The sequence below is a fragment of the Natator depressus genome, chromosome 10, assembly GCF_965152275.1.
Source record: "Natator depressus isolate rNatDep1 chromosome 10, rNatDep2.hap1, whole genome shotgun sequence".
NCBI lineage: Eukaryota > Metazoa > Chordata > Testudines > Cheloniidae > Natator > Natator depressus.
This window is the reverse complement of record NC_134243.1, coordinates 80196896-80221359: the sequence shown is the minus strand read 5'-3', so window position 1 is coordinate 80221359 and position 24464 is coordinate 80196896. Positions and strand designations below refer to the sequence as shown.

At 45.9% G+C, this 24464-nt stretch overlaps 1 protein-coding gene across 2 annotated transcripts in view; it reads right to left on the bottom strand.

Moving 5' to 3' along the window:
* CORO2B (coronin 2B) overlaps positions 1-24464 on the bottom strand; it is a 136159-nt gene that overhangs the window by 40335 nt on the left and 71360 nt on the right. For both annotated transcript variants that reach the window (XM_074966618.1, XM_074966619.1), the window contains exon 2: positions 19602-19802. In XM_074966618.1, the coding sequence (XP_074822719.1) occupies positions 19602-19802 (201 nt within the window). The remainder of the gene's footprint in view (positions 1-19601; positions 19803-24464) is intronic.

Genomic DNA, 24464 nt, shown 5'->3' with positions numbered 1-24464 from the left:
AGAATGACAAGAGACACTGCTAGCTGAATCCTGTTGACACCCCCCACAGTGCCCTGCCATTCTGCATGTAACAAGCTCATTTCACAAACATCAGATCAGCTGCTCCCCCCCGCCGCCTTTTATGGTATTTTAGATGTAATGTCTCCACACTCAGACACCCTGCTCAAACATCCTGTAACTAAATGCAGAAGAATCCCATCGAATTTTTTACACTATTTTGATCTACTTATTCCAGTTGGATGGGAGCATGGTCTAGTGATGAGAGCAGGGGGCTGACAGTCAAGATCTCATTTCTGGCTCTGTCGCCAACTCTCACCTTGAATAAATCACTAGGGTTTCGGTGACTCAGTTTCCCCGACTGTACAATGAGACTAATACCAGTCTACCTCAGAGGGATACATATCATGGCTTAAATTAATGTTTCTAAATGTTAATTTAGAATGTTAAATTAATGTTTCTGATGAAAGGTGCTATATAAGTACAAGTTATGAAACAACTCTGGGCTCTTTGCCAGATTCCTTAGTTAGAATGGGGCAAAGTTGCATATGTCTATTTCTGGGTTTTTGTTCACCTGAACATTTTTAAGCCACACCTCGCATCACCCTTATTCTTCCCTTATAAAAATACTCAATCAGCACATACAGAAGTTAATCCTCTGTAAAAATATGTTTGCAATAAATAGCTGAAAGAAACAGACATTTCATCACACTTCTGGACATGTGTAAGATTTAAGTGCCAGTCACCACACTTGCATGGCTATAAGGAGAGGTAGGTTAGTCACAGATATTACATCTTCTGCCTAACCCTCTTCTAACATGTTAACTCCCTGAACTTTCTTGGGTAACCAGCAAGAAAGCCCCCCCATGCGGACAATTGTTTTTTCTTACTTACCTTCCACTGCAGGGCATTTCTTATTTACTAACCACTGCAGGATAGGTCTACAAAGCATAAGAGATGTCTGATCTAAAATATAGCAACAAATGCATAAGCTTTAGATAGATGAAAGTGTTGCACAAATTAAAAACACAAAGCATTGCTGAATTAGTATTTACATTTATTCCAGAACAGTAGCCAAGATCAAGCTTGTTATTTAAAAAGACAAAAAGACAAACAAAATCCCTGTTAAACTGGATTCTGTACACAATGGGAAAAAATTCTATCTTGACTGGTAACGAAAAGCCATTCTTTCCTAAAGGTGACATGGTTTAACCAGCAGAGGGTGCAAGTATTTGCATTATGACAACTGTAGCCTGCTGTCCGTATTACTAAACAAATAAACACTGGCAACCTACACACTATCCACTCCAATGGGACAATTTAACAGCGTTTCATTTTCACAGTGCTAGAGCGATGCAAACCTGCAGATTATGTCCTGTATAGTTTTAACTCCTCTTACAATTCGACCCAGACACATTTACCCGTAAATACAACAAAGGAATTGGGCATAATATTTGATTTTCCTTTTCAAAGCTTCTGTTCACACAATGAGCTAAGTTTTCAAACCTGACCTCTTCCTTAGCATCTGCTGGATCCAATGCTAAAATTCAGTACCAAAGTTTTTCAACTTGAGTTCCTCAAATTAGGCGCCCACATACAGAATTAGGCACTTAGCATGCTCTGAATCCCATTTCAGAATTGCTGAATACACTCAGAAAACACTGACTCCTTGCTCAGCACCACTGAGAAAGAGCCAGGCCCCTTTCTGGTCACTGTCTAAATACACACCTGACTTTATTATTAGTGAAAATGCAACATTTATTATAATACCCCAGATCTTATAGCACTTTTCTTTCATAATCTCAAAGCACTTCACAAAGGGAGTCAGTATCATTGGCCTCATTTTTCAGATGGGGAAGCTGAAGCACAGAGAGGTGAAGTAACCTGCCCAGCAGCGGAGATGGGAACAAACTCCAGGTCTCCCGAATCTCAGTCCAGTGCTCTGTCTTCTAGGCTACGTTGTACTCGAGTTTGAATGCTTGTGTCCCTACATGTCTAGCTCCTTGCCCTGGAAGCACAATTGGGTAGGCATCCAAGTCATTTCCACCCTCAGTTCCATGCCTACAGTTGCTCGTGGAGACTGAATTAAATGAGATTTAAGTGTTGCCCAGAAAGTTAGTTCACGCCACGTCTCAATTCTGCTAGTATCACTCGGCAAATACAAGTATCTGAGCCCCCATGCTTAGCACGGACACCTCCATTACTAATCCCGATTGTGACGAGTGTTAGTATTCAGGCAAATATTGATTTCAGACTGAAAACCGTCATATGCAGTTGGAACCATGGAATCTTACGTTCAGTTTGAGCAAGAACAAGCCTTTATGCCATTTCTAAAAGGACGTTGAGGGCAGGATCAATCACTTTGCTCAATGTCTACAATAAATTCTTAAATCACTGGTGTTGACTTCAAGGCCGGCACTGGAGCACTTGGTTCTGACTTCGAGCCATCCTCTCTGGTCTTCTGATTGATCCAGTTCTCCCTGAGAAATCCTACATGAGTGTGGGTTCAAAAGGCCAGAGATGTAATGTGTTCTGTCACATTTCTGGCACTCTGTTTGTGTTTCTACCACAGCCAGCCATCAACTCTCTGCACAGGTACCTTGTAGCTGGGGCTAAGTTAACCTCTTTTCTATGGCATCTTGGTATTCAGTAGTCAAGCATCTCAGATTTGCAGGCTATTGGACAACAGATGGCATAAATGCAATAAAGTCCTCCTATACATTGGTGCAAGTCTTGAGAAACTTACCAGGTTATGGAAGATGATTTGCACAAGTTAAAGGGAAAGGAGAATCTAGGGGGGCCTGAACAAGCCAGATTGTCTGTGGAGCTCTGAGGGGAGTGAGTTAAATAAATTGCAGGCAGATAGTCCTGGGCCCTCAGCCATGGCAATCTGCTGAGTCAGTACCAGGCTACTTGAGCGAGGTTACAGCACTATGCAGCGTCACCTCATCAAAACAGGGCTTGTTTTATTTCTGGCAGCTGGGAGGTGCCTACCATAGAATTATCAATCCCTGCAGCACAGTAAAGATCCTTGGGGAAACTCATTCCTAGCAACATGTCCTGCAGAGGTCAGCCAGGCTGAGCTAGATGGAGAAGCACAAAGGAAAGTCCTTCAGGCCATGGGTGTGCAAGTCAACCAGCTGCTGCAAAAGACATTTCAAGCCAAAAGAATCGGAGCCGCTGCAAGCTTTCCTTAAGTACACAGATCTCTGGGCTGGGTGAGCAGCTGTTGCCGACATGGATGATGGATCTGTGCCTGAGATTCTCTGGTCTAGCACTAAGCGTCAGCTACACTCAGTTGTCTGTATGTACAGAAATGTAGCTAAGACACACCCTTCATATTTCAACCTTCCCAGCGGCTGTAGAGAAACTGTCACAGTCCCTACCCACCACTCTCTTCGGAGGCACCAGTCAGAGCCGCCAAGCTGACCTAAACAGGGATTTAAATAGTTCTTTGCTGCCAATGGCACAAAGCCAACAAGTTTCCATGCTGCAACCTTTGTTCCACTTCTCGCTTGCCCCCGAAAGCAAGAGAGAGTTAACAGTTACGGTCACATAGAGGGCATGCCAGGCAAACATGGGACCCACGTATGAGCTGGATTAGGTTTGCAAGCAGCTGCATTTAGGCCTGTTGGCTTTCACACCTGCTGAATGTGGCCAGATTGCCTGCATAGGTGCCCTGAGGCCCAGTGGGTAAATTGCTGAATGAGCCATCTGTCCCTTCTGGACACCTTTTCCTCTTGAACTCACTTTGGACTGGGAAGGATTAGCGCCTTCATACATTTCTGGAAGGCAAGCCTCGTGGCATTCCCTGACATTACAGTCATTGCCCTTAAGGAGCCACACACATCCCAGTGCAGGGGATCTTAATTACACCATAGTGTTTGGGGCCTGAACAGTTAATAAAGGGGGTACCTGCTGGAGTAATGCAAGAAAGACCCACAAGCGCACAGAAAGGTTCATTGAGACTTCAGCGAGTGGATCAGGATAACAAGCTGTTTTATTTCACTAAATCACATTTCATGCATGCAGCAAGAGGTCACTACACATTAAGAGTTCAATTGGAGCCAGAACCAGAAAGAACTAATATTCCCACGAGATGTGAGTTTTTAGGGGTGTCAGATTCTGACCCCCTCCTCAATTCAGCCTGAAAACCAAACTAGCCTGAACCTCATCCAGATTCCAAACAGCCTCCTTGGTCCATCTCATTCTGACATCACTCACAGTGTCAGTGTAAATGGATCATGCATCCTTTGCCAGTCCATTTCACCCCTGACCCCCAGCCCCAGTCAAACAGGGTTGGGCAGGTTTCAGCACACAGATACTCAGACCAGACAGGAGACGCACACTGCTGCATGGAAGGGACTCCTGTCTGGGAGTGTGACAGCCGCTTCCACACTCTAGTGTGACCAGAGACAGCTGCTGGTGAGCCTGGTGCCCACCCCAGTGGGCAGGGCTGGGAGTGGTACCGCCATGCCAGAGGAGCTGCCCGGGCTGGGCGCTGGCGCCTGTGAGCAGTGGCCCAACATGCTGCTGCTTTCGCCACTGTGGTTCCTGGCCTGGTCGCTGGCCATGGCCCTGCTGGTCTCGCTCTGCAACTCTGTGGAGATCCGTTTTATATTTGCACCCACGGATCTAATTTTGTACCTGTGCAGGGCTCTAACTGTAAGCTCTTTGGGGCAGGGGCTGTCTTTCTGTTCTGTGTTTGTACAGCGCCTAGCACAAAGGGGTCCTGGGCAAGGACTAGAGCTCCTAAGCGCTACAGTAATACAAATTAATGCTAATTAGCTAATTCAATAGGAGCCAATTCCAGAGCAAGGCATTTATCTCAATGGCTATGCTGTGAAAGAACAACCCACTTTGGATCCAGCTTCCACCCAAAGGAAATATCAGTGCAATGCGGGTTCCCATGCAGGGGGAAGCACGTTAACCCTGGGGCTTCCCCTTCTTTGTTTGGGATGGCAAGTGGCCAGAAGAGGCTGAAAAACCTAGAGGTCGAATGGGCACATAACACATTAGGCCAGAAAGAAGACACAAAGTGGCTGGAAGTGGAGTATTCTCACAGGCCACAGGAATTATAATTACTGCGGAGGAAGCACCGGTATCCAGGCAGGACTGAAGCCAGTTGCTGATAGTCTTGCAAGAAAGTCTGTTCTTGAGAGGGACCCAGGCAAGTTTTGCTGATTCATGAGGTTTGGTTCAGATAAGTGTTCAAACGGTCAGATGGCCATATGAGCTCAACTCCAAGACTCCTGAGGGTTTGACCATCACTACGACTTACCCACTTGGTGCTGTATGTAAACTTGTTTTGGCGTCTGTCCCTCCCGGTATGGGATGGCAGTAGAGGGAGGCACTTTCCATTACAGGTCCCATCTCCTTTCATCCATCCCTCCTCCCCAAACCAGAGATACCCCTCTTCCATCTTCCTGGACAATTGCCCCAACTCTCCTGGGATTGCATTACAGACGGTCGCAGTCAGCTGTGATTTCTGTCTCACTGCTGGTTTCTGATCTCCAGCTGGGTTTGCTGCAGATCTGCGCTCCCTCCTGCCTCGCACGGTAGCCAGGCAAGCAAACCTGAGCCCAGCTGCTTCCTCTCCCCATCAGCTTGCAGCTGATTCTGCCTACAGGGAGGCCCCACTGCCTGGCCCGGCTGGATGCAGAAGCAAGAGCAGTGTCAGCGGGATCTTCTGTGCGACATTCTTAGAAGCAGCGCCTTCATCTCTCCTTTGTAAGGAGAAGGCGCAGTCCCAGGGCAATGCTTCTTTCAGCTTCTTTGCACTCCTCTTTGGGAAGTCTCTGAACCACAGATGCACCCAGGACTCAGTTCAGGATTTTGCTACAGCCCAGCTGTGCTTTCAGCTCTCTCCTCTACTTGCCGTGTTTTTAATTTGTGTACCATGAAATATAAGCAGGAACACATCTGCATTTCTGCTCGGCCCTTGCCTTTACCAGAACGTCAGAGGAAGCCGTGCATTAGCCTCTCCATCCTGCCGCCTCTGGGATGAGAGGCTTGCTGACACGCTGGGCAAGCATTTCTGCACCGAGCCAGCAGGACTGTTACTTTTCTGATCCGCAGCGTGGATTTCAGATGAGAATTTTCCCCACGGTTTTGTACTGCCCGTGTGTTACAATCAAACAGCCAACAGAGCCCATTGTTCTTCTTGGTACCTAAGTGTAAGACATCATCTGACGAGTTTGGACTTCTGTTTACATCAGTCCCCAGCCAGTTTCAGGTGAGTGGCTCCTCCTGCCAGTCTGCCCACTCAGTAATAGTGTAGATTGCGCAACTCAGACAGCCACCCCCCCGCCAAGGTGCTGCAGGAATCCACTGGGCAGAAAACAAGACTCCAGCTTGCTGCTAACTGCTTGCACGGTTGATGTAGCTCAGCTCTAGCTAACAAAGTCCGTGTAGTGTCAGATAATTGCTTGAAGTTTAGCTAGCACTTTGTAACAGTCAGATAAAATTATAGGACATTGGCACTGCTTATTAAAGATTTCTACTGTAATAGTGAATGCCTCAAGCACACCCCCAAGCTGGGTTCCATTGTGAAAACATGACTGACAATCCCTGTCCCAACAAGCTACTTGCTGCATTGTTCAAGGGCTTGTCTACACTAGATTTGTCCCATAACATTTCTTTCCTATTGCCAACATTTGCCACTCTATTGGCGGGAGTGCTAGAGCAGACTAGCCACTGTCATTTTAGCCACTGTGGTTAAAACATTGGTGGAGCCTGTCTCTGCAAGAGCCCCTACCATTGCTGATGCTGATGGGACTGCATCTGTGATAGCAAAGATGGAGTCTGCCCAGTGTAGACAGCCTGCCTTGTTTCCCCCGGCACGCCCACTGGGAATCTTGTTGGTTTGAACAAGTTTCTTGGATTTTAGTTTTGCCTTTAATAAAGATTTTTTCTTTTCATACTCTCAATCCTTTGCCTGGAATTACAGAGTTCTGTTAGATAAAGATCTTCCAGTAGCATAAACTAAACGTCTTCTATCCCTTAAAGAGCTCACGAAACGAAATTCCATCCTATTACAGAGCTAGCAATATATCGGTTAGACAGTTCTCCCGGGTCCGAGAGCTGCACTCACTGAGCGACAGATCATCTGAACTGCTTAGTCAGGGCTCATACTGGCACGCACGCTCCGGTGCCTGTCTACCTTTATATAAAGCACAACGGCAAAAGACCTAAGTACTGACGGAGCTTATTCTTTCCCAGCTGTGCTGAAACAAGCATCTACTGTTAGCTGCAGGAAGGCAGCGAAAAGACGAACCATTGAGAGGATCATCAGGACAGCCCCGTGAAACGTCATGCCCATTGCTACACCACGTTGTTCTGCTTCAGCCTGGCATAGCCAATTCATCCCCACCCATTGGAAATGCCATTCAGTGCCATGATACCATCAGATTACTTGTGGTCATGACACCATGTGACTAACAGCCACAGGACTCTGGGGAAGAGCTGGTTTCTAACTCTTCGGAGTTTCACACAAAAAGCTTTTAGAAACGACTGTTCTCCATGGGGAAGATACAGAGAGGCCCATTATGCCTGGCTTCCATTCTCCCCATCTGTCCTTCCAAGGACGTTAACACAGGGTACAGTCTCCCCTCTGTGTGCATGGGCAGTGCTCATGATTAGTAATAAGAGTTAAGTACGCACAGACAGAGAAGAATATAAACACCTCCCTATTTCAGTTAATAGCTGCAGGCAAGGTATTTCCATTCTTCTTCCTCCACACAATGGACTACTTTTTATAGGGAGCAGAATGGGGCAGGGCAAAGTATCAACTGCATTTCATTATTGTCTCCCTTGATTTGACATTTTTTATTCCTGGGTATTTATGTGGGTCACAGCAGAAATACATTGGATGCTCTCTGATGTTCTATACAATCATTAATACACCTTAACACTGGACCTTATGGTAGGAGAGGTGCAAGACTTTGCATGTTGTAAACAGCTTACGTTTTTAATAATTTATTTTGCTTCTTGTTGCTCTCTTTGCCTGGGGCACAGCAATCTAGTGGATCAGGCGTAAGAGTGGGAGACCGGAGACCTAGGTTCTAGCTCCAACGTGACTTATTTTGCAACACTTCGGGCTTTTCTACACCTGCAGCACGGCAGAGGCGCAGCTGCACTGTTACAGCTGTGCCACTGTAGCGCTCAGCGAAGCTGCTACCTCCTCTGACAGGAGGGCTTCTCCCGTTGGCGAGGTACTCCACCTCCCGGAGAGCCAGTAGCTATGGAGATGGGAGAAGCTCTCCCGTTGGCATAGTACTGTCTACACCGGGAGTCAGGTCAATATAACTGGGTTCTCAGAGGTGTGGATTTTCCACACCCCTGAGCGAAGTAGTTATACCGACCTAAGTTTGTAGTGTAGACCAAAGCGTAGTCACTGAGGGCCAGGTTTTTGAAGGCGTTTAAACACCTAGCTCCCAAATCAAATGGGATTTAGGTGCCTAAATACTTTTAAAAATCTGGCCCTTAGACTTTCTCAGCCTCAGTTCTGAGTCAGCAAATGCACCTGGTGATAATTATTTCCCTTTGCCTTGTGGCTGTTGTGATGTGTGTGTGAAGGACCATCCGTGTTTGCTCTGATCAGCCAGTTTTAGAGGTCAGAACGCAGGACTGCCTGGCTAGCAACCCATGTTCTGTCTGTATTAGGTGTCTCTGAGAATTCCTTTTCACCACGTCCTGCTTTTCCGGGCATTAGTGACCTAGGCCTCCTGGAATATATTGTAAGGTTTGGTTGACTTTCACAGTCCTTGCAAGTTTAGATCAAACTAAAGTGCTTCAGAGTTTAAAAATCAAAGTGGAACACAAACAACTTCCCCAGAAAATCCTCCTGTATATACATAAATATTCTTGTTCCTAACTTCAGAATGTGCACTCCAATTTCCTGCCTTAGGTCGGAAGGAAATCTACAAAACCAGACAAATTTGAGACAGATCAGTTCAGCTATTGAGGATTTATGGCTGCACAAAAAACATTTTTCACTAACAAATGCAGGAAAGTTGGGTTCTTTCACCGTGCACGTGTTACAAGAGTGCGCTGTGTCTTTTTATATGTAAATAGTTAACGGGACCAGGTGGTATGGTGTGTTGTGGTAGCCGCATCAGTCCCAGGCTATTAGAGAGACAAGGTGGGGGAGGCGATATCTTTTGTTGGACCAACATTGCCTTGCCCACCTTGTCTCTCTGGTAAGACAGGGTGACAGTAGATGGGGCTTGTGAAGATGTAACGTCGCTCCCAGGGGTTACAACAAAAAACTTGCTGTGTGTTGCCATTGGCTTTCTCTGCACAGCTCTTCGCATCGTGTCAGAAGTAAGACAGAAAACTGCACTAGTTCTTCCTTGTGGCTGACCAGAGGCACGGAGGGCAGGTCTACACTTAAACCGTTGCACTGGTAAGAAGTGCACCGTGGTAGCACTTAGGTGAAGCTGCTCCTACGCCAACAAGAGAGCTTCTCCCATCTGCAGAGTTAATCCACCCCCGTGAGAGGTGGTAGCTGTGTGGACAGGAACAGCTCTCCCGCTGACATAGCACTGTCTACCCTGGGGGTTAGGTCGGAGTACCTGCATCGCTCAGGGCTGTGGATTTTTCACACTCCTGAGCAATGTAGTTATACCGATATAGGGCTGTAGTGTAGACCTGGCCTGAGTTCCTGCAGCAATGGCTGTGAGCAATCTTGTGATGCAAATTCACGGGAACGTCTGAAAACTGGAGCTCCTTCAGGGCCTCAAGGACAAACCGAGGTGGCTGCAAGACTGGACAGAGAAAGCAGGGCAATTAACCTGGGTGGCTGCCCTGAATGCAGCAACTGGGAAGGACTGAATCACAATGTGCTCCAAATTTCAAACCTATCCACCTCTGACTGGAGACTGAGCAAGCCTCAGATTTGCTAACATTATGAGATTGTAAAAGAGGGGTTAAAATGGAAGTTGCTATGTAGCCTTAACTCTAAAATGCACAGATTTCCACCACCCTTTCCTAACAAAAGCAGGAACAGACGAAAACACTTGGGTCCCAATTCAGTAAAACACTACACATGTTGCCACCACTTTTGATTCTGTCACAAGTCTCGGGACGTTTGACTTTTCTCTTAGCACCCTAGCTTCTGGGGTCACAGGGTTTTATCAGAATCTCAGCTTTCATTTTAAAAACATTTTCCCAGCCCTCATGGTTGCTGAGAAAACTTGAAAACTTGAGCCAAGTGCACCTACAGGTTCAAAAAGCCAGAAGGCGAATAAACCCCCAATTTTATTATTTGTAAAATCGCAGGATTTTAAAGCCAATTCTGCGACTTTTGGGGCCTGATTCTTGATTTCTGAGCAATACTAACTTAAGCACATGCTTAACTGTAAATAGTCAAGTCAATGGGAGTTAAGCATATGCTTAAGTGCTTTGCTGAACTGGGACTTAAGTCATTTTTAAAAATATTGGTAAAATGAACATCACTCGTTTAGTCCTAAAAAGTAATCTGCCAGAGAAAGCTTGAGACTTCCTGAAAGAGCTCAAGGAGTCAAGCCGAACCAGGTCACAGCCAAACCACTCATTCAGAATCTTTATTAGAAGTTGGCCACTACTGGCTGACCCTAAACCAGACTCTAAGCATATCCCTTGAAACAGTTATTCCTTAGTTGATTGTGAAGAAGTCAGCTGCATTACTCATTATAGCAACAGTGCTTAAACCTGTTTAATATCCAACGCATGATATCTCGCTGAGCAAACATGCTACGGCACTGGGAAAAATATTGATGTTTTAGTTGCAAGAGCCAATCACAAAGTCTGACACATAGCAAAATTAAGCCACCCCCGTCCCCCCTGCAAGAAAAAACCTCCAGGAGGCACCAACTCTGATATTTCACTTTTGTGCAGATAGTAAAAATGGAACCCTACCCACAGCTTTCCTATAATTTGAGCAATTTAATTTCCACCCCATTATTGTCCTACTTATTGGTAAGGTTGCAAATACTTTTTTTTTGTGGAAGAAGGAGAGATGCAGCATGAAATAAAGGAGAATCTGCTTAAGTTACTAGCAGTATTAAAGGTTAGGTCCTCTAAATGAGCTCCCCCAAAAAACAGACAAACAGGTTTGACAGTCCAGCAGAGGGCAGTGGCACACAAATACCAGCTAGTATGTTACACAACACTGAGAAATAAGGTGAGCTCAAGAAAACAGGAGGGAGGGGCCGGGGGGAGGAGGGAGTTGTTTTCGTGTTTTTAAAAAGAAAGATTTCCAGGATTTTAGCATGCACTGCAATAAAAGGAGTAATTAACATTACTTTAATATGATTGCCACCTAATGAGAGAGAATTTATTCAAAAATGTTAAAGATGCATCTAAATGTGTAATATCTTTCCAAATTAAATATATACATACAGAGAGAGAGAGGGAGAGAGCAGCCAGTGTCTTGAAGACGTCTAGGTGCAAATGAAATAACAGAGCATGTGTCTTCATGGCACAGATAAAATAGGTCTATTATATTAACAAGACTGTGGGTCTGTGCATTTCTACCCATTGCTTTTGGATAGCAAACTACTGGTTCATTTTCCTGAATTATCTTCATGTGCAGAGTTCCCCATACCAATTCCTCTGGTCTGCAGTCATGGCTACACTGACCCTCCGAATAAACTTTGTCTGCCCGTGTTTATTCTGCTCATGCTAACAGAGACAGAGATAGGGCTATTGCTGAGTAGGGCACACACATATGGTCTCCGTATCTCTCCTCTTTAACTGAAGTAATCTGTTTGGATTGTATTCTTGTGTCAGTGCCTGGACGATAAAGTGGATAAGTGGGCAGCCTTTCTGCTTAGCTTTTCTTTTCCTTTTCGCTCCAGCACCAGAGAGCATGGGCGTTCTCACACCCACTCAGAACAAAAAATGATAGCGCGTGTTTTATACCGGTGGGAGAGCCTGGTTCTGTAGGGTCCACAGCACTAAAGAATTTGCAATCCTAATCGCTTTGATGATGCAGCAATGTGGAGAGGTGTGAAGTGAGAGGATGCAAAACGGGATGTAGGAGCAGGGGGGAGACAGGGTGGTTGTGTTTAAGAGACAGATGGAAGGACATGGCAACATGAGGAGAAGATAGATTGCAGGAAGGAGATATCTACTGAAAGAAAATGTAATCTGGTGTTATTGCTTTCCAATGTAAACAGCCCTCCAGAAGCAGCTAAACATTCACATTCTTATGACACAAACACTCAAGAGTGCAAATAGATTTGTCTAGTCTACATGAAAAATTATGTAAATTTATTTATTGAGTTCCCCAAGGTCTTAGCCTGACCGTCTACAGTTAAACTATTAGGCTACCTCTCCCCCGCTCTTAGTTATGTCCTGTCAGAAGATCTAAGAGTTTTTATTTTAGGCAGCAGCAAATTTTGAACTTGGCCACTACAGAGGTTGCAAACATCTGACAAGGAAGTCTGGGTCTCTTTACAACCTTAGTTTCTTTTGGTTTCCATTTGTTAGATGAGGCTGATCAGGGCTTTTGAGATGGAAGTTGCAGGAAGCGAGGGAAGAGACCGATGGGGGGAGACCCCCAAGGATGGGTTTCTGAAGAGGAAAGAGTGATTCCTTCGGAGGAGGGGCAAAGGGGCCAGGGAGACCCACTGATGATTACCAAGGAGATGAGGGAGGGCAATAGAATGGGCTGCTGCAGCTACAGCAGGGGTCTGGGACCACGTGTTTTGTGCTAAGTAAGAAGTTGAAGTGCAGTTTTTGACTGAACACGCAGCAGTTTAATCCCCATTTGGATGGGTGACACAGAGCGCCACCCTACCACCAAGACAGAAGAGCAATTCTAGCCAACTATGATGGTACACAGGTGATCAGGGTAATTTCAGCTGGATAGCAGGGAAACCCTGGATAGGGCGTGAGTAGTGCCTTCCATTTCTGGTTCTGTGTGAGGCTGGGAGAAGTCAAGGTCAAAGTTTTCAAAATTGCCCTCTGATTTTTTTTTATGGCTGAGATTTTAGCACCTGGGGGCACCCGCTGAAGAGCGAAACCAAGGCTCCTGCACTGCTACGTAACACAATCTGTAGTAGAGACAAGACTGGTCAAAAAATGGTGTTTCATGAAAAAAATTTTAAATGACAAATTCATTTTTGGCCACCCCACCAAAATACCATCAGAAATTTTTAATTTTTCATCAAAACAAAACATTCAATTTGAATATAAACAATTTTTTTGGTTTGTTTTCAGGGTTTCAGTTTCAAATTGCCTTTGTCCTGACTTCTTTGGTGCATCTGGCCACACTCTCTTTAGGGAGCTGGCAAGTCTTTTGCAGATATTCTACACTGGACCTTTTCTGTGTTTCAAGTTGGTTTGCTGAGTACGAAGCAGGTGGGCTTGGCTCATGTGTAGAACACGAAGGCAGGTTTTATAGCAAGTTTCTGTGATTTCTGGTATGCAACAATGGGAATATATGGCCCAAAGTATGCAATTGTACTGTAGCTTTAAAAAAATTTCTAATGCAGAACAGTGTACAGGAACAAAAAGAAAAGGAAAGTTAGGAGCAAATTAAATCCTGGAGTAGATCTGCTGTATCTAGGTTACCTTGATTATGTTTCACTAAATATGGATGCACATTAATTAGCAGGCTGCTTATTTCCAGAAAAAATTGGTTTACTCTTAATGAACTAATCAGATTCTATTTTAAAAAATGATGAAATTATAACATTGCACTAAGGAGTCCATATTCAGTTTTCAACATTTCACCAAGCTCTGTTCTGATAAAAATGAACGAAATGATTGTCTTGATATTTAATATTCATGAGGACTTCTAAATCTTTGGTGAGGATTCCTCCAGGTATCGACTGCAACTAATTTAGTGTACTATCTGTTCCTAATCCATTGATCCCATGTTGGATTTACCCAGAGGTGAAAGTAAGCCAGTATGCCCCGGTACAGTGTACCAGTAAGAGCGGTGTGCTGTACCTGGACTGGCTTTCCCTGGCGGCAATTTAAAGCCCTGGGGTAGCGGTGGTGGGGCTCCGGCGAGGATTTAAAGAGCCCCAAAGCTCCAGCTACTGCCCCAGCCCTTTAAATCCCCACTGGAGCCCTGCTGATGAAGCCCTGGGGTAGTGGCGGTGGGGCTCCAGAGGGGATTTAAAGGGCCGGGACGGTAGCGGCGGCTGGAGCTCTGGGGCCCTTTAAATCCCCGACGGAGCCCGGCCGCTGTTACCCCAGGGCTCGGGCAGCAGGGCTCAGGCGGGGATTTAAAGGGCTCGGGGCTCCGGCAGCTGCTACCACAGCTGGGCCCCAGGCCCTTTAAAGCTCTGCCAGAGCCCAGAGCTCCGGGGTAGCGGTGGTAGCCGGGAGCCCCCAGGGCTCCTCAGTGATTTAAAGGGCCCGGGGCTCCGCTGCGGTAGCGGCAGCTGGAGCCTTGGGCCCTTTAAATCGCCCCTGAGCCCTGGGTTTCCCAGCCGCCTCTGCAGCTGGTAGTTTGGGGGTGATGTAAAGGGCCCGGGGCTCCCAGCCGCCACTACTGCAGCTGGACCCCCAGGCCCTGTAAATCAAGATTAAAGGGCCCGGGGATTTAAGGCCCTGCCTCTTCCGGTTAAGGCCACGGCTCTTCCGGTTGAGGGCACACCCCCTGCTCAGGACTCCGGCATACTGGTAAGTCCTCTAACTTACTTTCACCCCTGGATTTACCAGAAATAAAAAGTGTTGGCAACAAAGGGTTAACAGCTACAGATTTACAACTGCTCAACATTATTGGAATAGGGTTGGCATATTCATAATTATAGGCTAAAAAGATTCAATAGCCGAAACACTGAACAGAACAGGAAAAGTACATTAGTCTCCGTCTCTGGCTTAACACTGTTTAGCTAAAGTTACTTGGTTTTAGAATATTAATAAGATTCAAGCTGTGCACTGCAATTAAAATGCTGATTACAGTTCCCTCCATCTGCAATGGATTCTATGCAAGAAAGTAAAGACATAAAGACCGATAGACTTAGGAAAGCAGTGATGCAAGAGTTCAGATGTGATCTGTTCTTACAGCCAAGAGCAATATTCAGGGAACATTACATCCCAATGGCTGGCTGGCCAGGAAGCTTTCTAACCTTGTACAATCTACACAGCTGAGTGTTATGTTCGTTATGCCAAAAGCCAGAAACCTTTACCCAGTTTATTTAATCAAATCGTCCCCAAGTACTTGGGACAAACTGAAAGTTGGGGTAAAATGATCTCAATTGAGTTACTCCAAGACTGAACATGGCATAAAGCTAAGGAGTTGTTCAATCCGTGTTCATGATCTTGAGCTGCACTCAGTTACAAGGACAAGTAGATTTTGGAAACTGTCCTGAAGCTTATTGATCATGCAGCAAGAATCCTGTAGGGTTTCCGTATAATTAATCCTTTGACTTTGTGGGAACTACAGGCATTATAAAATGGTTATTTTAAAAGCATACATTATGTATAGATATCTTCCCCCACTCACATACCTCCCTTCGCTTGCATTTCAGTTCAATCTGTCACAAGTCTGTTAACTGATATTAAAGGCAAAATCCTGCTTCTCCAGTAGAAGTTGCACTAGGTCTTGTGGAGAGGAAAGCAGAACAGGGGACTGGCGGCGTGTTTGTCACAAGAGCCATCCTAATGATGCAGAATAGGATGCCTCGGAGCACTGCAGGGGAGGCAAGGCACACCGGGCAGCAACACGCCCATCCTCACTCCTTGGAAATGAGTAACACATCCCTGGTCAGCACATGCTGGAGCTGAAAGCACGCAAGGTAACACCTTGCTGGGCACCTACCATTCCTCCAGCCAGAGTACCATGCCCCTGTGGGGCTGAGATACGCTGGTAAGAATGTTACCAAGTCTCCTTCACCCTGGGCACTTGATTTAGCCCAGTGTATAGTAGGCCAAGGTTGAGCTACTATTCTGATGGAAGCAAAGCAAACAAGATTAAAGTGTAAGATTTATTAAGTCTCTTCATGGTAATTGAAAGTTGGGCTGTTCGTGTCACTAGCTAACTACTACCTGTCAATGTTGCACATACAAAAGCGTAAGAGGGCTAGTCTCCACTGGCAATGCTAAAGCGAGGGGTGTAGCTCCCATCCCTGAGCCAGAAAGTTGCAGCGCTGTAAATTGCCAGTGTAGACAAGCCCTTAAGAAACTGCATTCCAACCCAAGGTAATATTTAGTGAGTTTATCTGTGACGTTGCAACCATACAATACATTCTTCCAAGAGGCACAGCAAAAGTGGAGAGCAGTGAGTCAGCCACAGCAATGGGTGTTCAACCATGAATGACCACTGGTGACAGATATTACTTTTTACCCAACATAGTATATTCCCATCGGTCTGTTTCTGAAGAATATGCTGAATGGCCAGGAGTTTAAAATTGCATGAACTAGTTTATTTTCAAACTTGAGTGAACAGCCAAAGCAAGTCTCAGGGGGGAAGATAAAGTGCAAGGTTATCTGCAGAAAAAGGTGAATACTCCAATAGGTTTATTATTTATTAAATGTAGGTGCCATTCTTCACACATAAAAAAGTGCTTTACATAGATAACAGCCAGCTATGGACCGCATAGCAATAAAATTAAGGGGAAAACAAAAGCATGGATTGGATTTGCTTTTAAGCCAAGCCAGAGCTTGCCAGTCCTTAGAAGAGGAGTGCCACCAAACAAAGGATGAAGCTTACACCATGTAATGGGTAGATTAGTACCAAAAGAGGCCAGATTGTACATCAGATCATGAACATTCAAATACTGGGCACTATAAATACCCCTGCAGGTTGATTGCTCATAAGGTTCTAAGGGTAGGTGATAAAAACTTAAAATAAATCTTCAGTTTAAGTGGGAGCTGTCAGAGCACAAAATAAAAGCTTAACGAGTGTGATGTGAAAGTGACAAGCAGAACGTCGAACAGATTGGAGAAGACGAGTAGAAGCTATCGGGAGGATGACAAACAGAGTGTTATAAAGGCACAGTAATCTCTCCACCAGACTATGCTGTGAAGATTTGGGAGCAGGAATAATGACGCCAAGTAGTTAAGTCATGAAGACCTTGTGACAGATCTAGGGAAAGTCGAAAGAAATACTCAAAACGGTATCCAAAGTTTTCACTACAGAGACTCTGAGTCAATTTTTCCTCCCCATTAAATCTATATGAAGGATTCAACCCTGTCTGAATAGGACCTGAGTCCATGTGGAGTTGGGCTCCTTCAGACTGAGAAAGGGAGCTGCAGTTTTGTCCATGGAAGAGACAGATGAGATTGATACCCATCCGATTGCCCAGCTGTGACTGATTCATGGCACCAGTTTAAAAGGGCCAATTAAATTTTCAGAAATGTCATTTACAGAATACCACAGAAAAGGCTTTATTGTCTGAATTTCCTAGAGAAGAGGAAAAGGAGTAAAGATATAGTGTAGCTCTTAAATTTTATATCAGTTTTATTGCCCTCTTTAAACTTGAAGAGCACATCCAAAGAAACCTATTGAGTTTAGAAGAATGACGGAGGCTACCTAACAAGGTCCTGCCCCATGCCTGACACGGCCCATGGAGCCTTGTGAACTGGGCACTGTAGCTGCAAGGCCCATGGGGTTAAGGGAATGCGGGTGAGAAAAAGGAGCAGCTTGGATACGTATTCATCCCAAACTAAGGTTGCCAGGTGCCCAGTTTTCGACCAGAATGCCCGGTTGAAAAGGGACCTTGGCAGCTCCGGTCACCACTGCTGACGGGGCTGTTAAAAGTTTGGTTGGCTCGGGGCTGGCAGGCTCCCTACTTGGCTCCGTGAGGCTCCCCAGAAGCAGCGACATGTCCCTTGGGTCCTAGATGGAGGGATGGCCATGGCCGGGAACTGTGGCCAATGGGAGCTGCGGGGGCGGTGCCTGTGCGCGGAGGCAGTGCACAGAGCAGCCTGGCTGCGCTTCCGCCTAGAAGCCGAGGGACGTTGCAAATTCCGGGGAGCTCCCTGAGGTAAGCACCGCCCAGAGCCCACACCTCAAACTCCTCATGCACCCCAACCCCTGCCCCAGCCCCCAGCCCCCTCCCGCACCCAAGCTCCCTCCCGCACCCCAACCCCCAGCCTTGAGCCCCCTCCCAGAGCCCGCACCCCCTCCCATGCCCCAACCCCCTGTGCCAACCCTGAGCCCCCTTACAATGCAAACTCCCAGCCAGAGCACCCTCTTGCATCCCAAACCCCTCATTCCCGGCTCCACCCCAGAGCTCACACCCCAAGCCGGAGCCCTCCCCCCTCCCCACACCCCAGCTCCCTCTCCTGCATCCTGAACCCCTCATTTCTGGCCCCACCCCAACACCCACACCTCCAGCCCAGAGCCCATACCCCCTCCCACACTCCAACCCCCTGCCTCACACTGGAGCCCCCTCCCGCACTCTGAACCTCTCAGCCCTAGCCCAGAGGCTCCTCCTGCACCCCAAACCCCTCATCCCCAGCCCAGAGCCCTCACCCCTCCCCGCACCCCAGCTCCCTGCCCCAGCCCAGATCCCTCTCCTGCATCCTGAACCCCTCATTTCTGGCCCCACCCCAAAGCCCACACCTCCAGCCCCCTGCCTCACCCCAGAGCCCCCTCCCACACTCCAAGCCCCTCAGCCCCAGCCCAGAGGTTCCTCCTGCAGCCCAAACCCCTCATCCCCAGCCCCAGCCCCAGCCCAGAGCCCTGACCCAACCCCCTGCCTCAGCCTGGAGCCCTCTCCCACACTCCGAACCCCTCAGCCCCACCCCCCAGCTCAGAGCCCCCTCCTGCACCCCAAACCCCTCAGCCCTGGCCCCACCCCAGAGCCTGCACCCCGCACTGATGCCCTCAACACCTACTGCACCCTACGCCCCTGCCCCAGCCAAGTGAAAATGAGCAAGCGAGTGAGTGAGGGTGGGGGAGAACAAGCAACAGAGGAAGGGGGGGGATTGTATGATCATGGGCGGGGCCTCGGAGAAGAGGTGGGGCAGGGGCGGGGCCTCATGGCAGGGGGCGGGGCAAGGGTGTTCGGTTTTGTGCAATTAGAAAGATCCGGTGAAAGTGACAAAGGTCAACCGTGTACCCGTGACATGACGGGGTCAGTAGCCACCAACTCCAGTGGCTAACGTTACATCCACCACTCCACATTACCAGGCACAACACAGCTGAGAGACAACTGACATCTGTGATTTCGGAAAGACACTTTTCCTGGTGTGGCTCCTGCGTGGCAGCATTAGCACCAGCTCTGTTGGAAGAGTGCTAGGCTTTAGGGCCGAACCCGCTGGGCTGTTGCTGAGGCAATCTCCTGTCTACTTCAGTGGATTATTTGCCCGTTATTAGTAAGGACTAAGTAATGCTTGATGAAGACTTCAGCATTGCAATCTTAATGCAGATATGGACTTAAAGATACAAAGGGACATTATAGCAAAGACCTGTTTGCATACAAATGTTTTATTTATTCCTAAAAGATCTAGAATAAAGATACAATTCATTAAACCAGCTTTAAAGTCTCACTTCCCTAAACAAGAAAGCCACAATTAAAAAGATGAAATACCAGAGATTTCAGCCTGTCACAATGGTATTAAAGAGATTCCTGGGATAGAACGTGTGTTTTAACAGCTGTGTTTTAAGATTACCACTGAACTTCAATCAGGTTTGTTAAGGAAAAATTACTTACTTGTTCCAGTGGAATGACAAGAAAGGACCCTCCGCCAGCACTCTCCGTTACTATGGCGAGGAACTTGGCATTAACAGCACAGAAGTGGTTGTCATGAACATTCTTGGTAATTGGAATCCCATCAAAGCAATGCTCTCGGTTCGCCACTTTCCCATAGACATTTCGAAACTTTGAACTGCGATACTGTGGACGCCATGACATCTGTGGAGCAAATGTATGAAGATTTTTACAACAGTCCAGTCTTCATAAGGAAAGAGAAACAAATGCCACAAGTGACTTCTACATTTAACCTGCATGGTCACAGGAAAAAAACACTGAGTAGTTTAAGTCCTCCCTCCTTGTCATTAGGAGATAATATGGTTTAAGCCAGACCCTGGTTACAAATCACCAAATACTCTGGACAGGTTCAGATCCTCTGTTGAACTTTACAGTTCAGATGCATCTCTACATGAAGGGAAGAGTTGTAGTCAGGAAATTTCTCTCTTTCCTTCTACAGAGATCTAGGAAAAGAACTTGCAAGGGTTGTTGGGAAATTGTTCCAAAGATTTATTTTAAAACAAAGGAAGCAAAGCTTGGAACATTTGGATTGTCATCTGAAGATTAAAAGAAAGCTGGGTAGCTAACCAGCAGGCGATCCATACTTTGTGTTAACGAGCTGCCTCATTCGCCTACTCTTCACAAATGGTACAGAGGACTATTCCCAAGCTAACGACATCACTAAAAAAAGCCGAGAGTTGCAATTAATCAAAGCCTGAACACTGATACAATAGTTTTACATTTACATAGTATCTCTCCTCAAAGTACTCAGTGAAACGATGAACAGCCATCTCTCTACTTTCAAAATACATATTCCTTGTTCAAAAGTGAACACACCTGGAAGTCAGTGGGCATTTGGTATACTGAAGAACTGAAAGATAGGGATCTATGACATAGAATTAAAGATTTCATGGTCTTGAAATCTACTCTGTCTAGGATAAAAAAAGAGTTAAAGGCAGTTTCCAGGCACACCCCCACCTGTCCTTGGGTCTTCTTGTTAATTTTAATATGAGTCCTTTTTTTCCTCATCTTTCCCATTTGTGTGAAAGACCTAAAACTGACGATGCAGGGGAAGCCATTAAACTGACTATATTCAAGGTGCTGTTAAGTGTATAAAGTCAACAAACTGGAAAAAAGTGAATTTCGGTCTAGTCCCATGTATTAATTCCAAAAGTAGATTTTTAAAAAGTCACTTTTCAAGCTACATGCTTAACTGGAATGTATAGCAATACTACTTTACATACATGCAACACAATCCTGTTAGCATTGTTGGAACATTTACCTCGGTCATCCACACAGATGCTATAACTGTATGTACCAGAGAAGATTCCAGAGACCTATTTGCATACACCGTTTCCAAAAAAGAGCGTATACAATCATGCTAAACGTACTCAGATGCAAACCAGTGTAACTGTGCACTCATTTTTGCTTGTTCCCACTGTTGTTTAGAGTTTGTAATATGCACAAAAAGAAGAAAAATAAAATGTGGTCCGACCTGTGCAAACATTGTTACATTAGTAGGATTTGTGTGTGTAGTTATTTTCCTAAGTTTATTAAAGAAAAAGTCCTTATGGTAGCACAAGTGCTGATACCACAATAAAGTCTTACACTATAATGAGCTAAGACATTTTAAACGTTTAGAAAAGCATGAGCACTTACACCGTTGTAAAGTGGCTTAAGCACTTAAATCTCTATCGCACACTGACAATTTCATACTTAGGGACTCAAAGCAGCTTATATTCTCCAAGACTGACTAGCATCTACTGACAGATGAATTTAAGTGAGCACTTAAACAGAGAGACACGTGCAATTGGAGTCTTTCATTTGACAAAGCGAGGCTGTTTTTAAGATGGGCCCTTCCACCTACTTCCTACCTTGACATAACTCACACAAATGGACTGTTCCATAGCATTAGCTATATATCTATAGCATTCGCTGCCAGGCAAACACTATAATTACTAGAAGTGAATAATACCAGCCCATACTTCTCCGTTCTTAGCCAACGAAAATCAAGCCAGATTCTGCAGGAGACTTATCCAAACACAGCACCAAAATTATAGGTGCTTTATTCACCTTTTGGCAATTGACAGTGTACAGTTAGTGCAAGATTTTACTTTCCTTCATCCCGGTTTTTCCACAGAAAATAAGAAGTCTCTGCTTTTTTTCTGCTCAACATAAGAACGGCCATACTGGGTCAGACCAAAGGTCCATCTAGCCCAGGAGCCTGTCTTCCACCAGTGGCCAGTGCCAGGTGCCCCAGAGGGAATGAACAGAACAGGTAATCATCAAGTGATCCATCCCCTGTCGCCCATTCCCGGCTTCTGGCAAACAGAGGCTAGGGACACCATCCCTGCCCATCCTGGCTAATAGCCATTGGCGGACCTATCCTCTATGAACTTATCCAGTTCTTTTTTGGACCCTGTTATAGTCTAGTGTGTATTTTGTATATAAGCTGTTTAGAGGTGTTCTATACAATTGAGACTCAAAACAATAAACAGAAGAGTGAGATTAACGTTCTTGTTTTCAGGATTTCAGCATCGTTAGATTTCTGGTTATATGTCCCTGTTATTTTTTCCCCCCACAGAAAGGTAGCCAAGCCTCTAGTCCAACCATAATGAGAGGAAGCCATAAGCCCGAGTACTTCACTGGAGAATTCAAGCGTTCCTCTTCTTCATCCTCAGTAAGTATTTCCTGTAAACAATGTCAAGTAGCTCAAACGCTTCTGTGCTTCACAGAGCCAGGCAGTGAACTATCGGGAAATTGCTTCACACTGTTTTGTTGAGAAGAACTGCACTGGGTGGTACAATGATCACTGCTGCTATCAGCTCCCTGACACGGAGGGTTCTCTGGACTGAACTTTTTTCTGGACGCATGTTTGTTTTTGGGGCAGAGGAGAAACAGTGGTGCCTTAAACAGCTAATCCTTTCATGTGGAAGACTCTAGACTAAGTCTCACACATCAAGCCAACATCACCTGGGAGAATTGTGGGGGTGAAGCTTTCTGGAAGGAAGGAAGGAAGGAAGGAAGTGCATCCCAAACAGCCAGCACAAATAGACCCACTAGATTTAAAGGCTACCAGCCCACCCAGCTACATAGCCCATTATGATGCAGCTTGAGTTTTAGAACAGGAAGGGATATGGTGACAGTCAGAATGCTTGGGGAGGGAGGCTCCCAGATGAGTTAGGACAGACCAAGACAAGGGAAAAAAAACCCACTTAAAGGTGTTTGCGGTCACCAGAAAAATTGCTAGGATCAGGAGGTTTATAAAATTAGAGGGGTTTTTAATGCTAGGGAAAAATAGCAAAAAATACACAAGAAATTACATTTGCATACATTTGCATAGCGTTTTAGCTCCTATCCACACGAGCAATGTCAAGAACCGCTGATGACATGATTTCGAGATCTCTCCTCCCTCTCAAGTTTTGTCCTCCCCTTTCCAGTTGTTAAAACCAAGCATATTGAACTGGTGCAGGATACCCATATGTTTCCCAAAGGAGAGGAGAGCAACAGTTCTGTGCGTTAGCTCAAGTTCCCATGCCAGTGTGTTCTCCGAGTTCTCAGGCAGGAATACCTGGGCAGACATGAAGGCAATTATGGGGTGAAATCCTGGCCCCACTGAAATCAAAAGTAAAACTCCCACTGACTTTAAGAAGGCCAGGATTTCACCCATGGTGTTCCATAATATCAGTGTAGTCTAGTGGCTCGGATGCAGGACTGGAAACCTAGAGTTGTGGGATCTATTTCTGGCTCTGCGCCTGCTGGATGACCTTGGGGAAGTCACTGCATCTCCCTGGCCGCAGGTGTTCTCCCCTCTTTACAAAGCAGTCAGTGATAGTACTGTGTGTGCACAGCACAATAGGGCCCTGGGGCTGCTAGGTGCTACAGGAGCAGCAAAATAATAGCAGCTAAAAGTGTAATGGACGCAAGAGAATCTAGCCAATCTGCCCCCAACAGTGATACCATTTTGAAATGCAGTTCTTCAGCAGTATATGCGGCAGCTGCCTGTGGACTCCCTTCAAACAAGATTTATTTGATGTATCTTAAGTCAGATATTTACAAGATTTCTGGGGAAAACTGCATGCATTTTCTTTCACATCAAGCTATCGTTATCATTAGTGCGTGAAAGATGGCAGTGAAACATCTCCCGGGGCCACCCCTGCCCTCTTCCTCATGCGAGTAACCCTGGCTGTGCGTGTGTAAGCTAGAGGGGCAGGATCAGGGCTGAGGGTCTGACAGTCTCCAACCTGGGGGAGTTACTCTTTTTACGGACGTTATACTAAATTCTGTGAACTTGTTCTGCTTGTTTCTGGTTGGTTTGGTTTGCTATCACAAGCGACGTGTTCTACATGCTACACGTTCTGGGCAACAAAGTTATTTCGAAGAGGTAGCGTGTGAGTGAGTGCTGTTGACTTTAATTTTAAATCAGGTTATGGGAGCCCAAAAGCCAGCCAGTTCCTTGCACAACGTGCTCGTCACAGAAATCTTTCATTAGTGAACTCTAAGGTCTCGCATTTTATTTCTGCACATGGATGCCACTTACCGCGAAGTACAAGCGTACCTTCTGCAGCTGTTTTGGAATTCAGAGCGTGATTCTCCTCTTACACCCATGTTGCACCCATGTAAGGCCAATGGAGTTACCTCCAATTTGCATAAGCATAGAATCAGACCCAAATCGTTTTGATCTGAGCTGCTATTCTTTCAGACAAACACATTTAATTGTAAGTCCACTGTCCTAAATCCTTTACAGGAGTGTTGTACTGTAGCTGATTTCTGACACAAAGAGTTGAGTGCAGCCTTATCCATGTTAATATTAAAAGCCATTCTTTC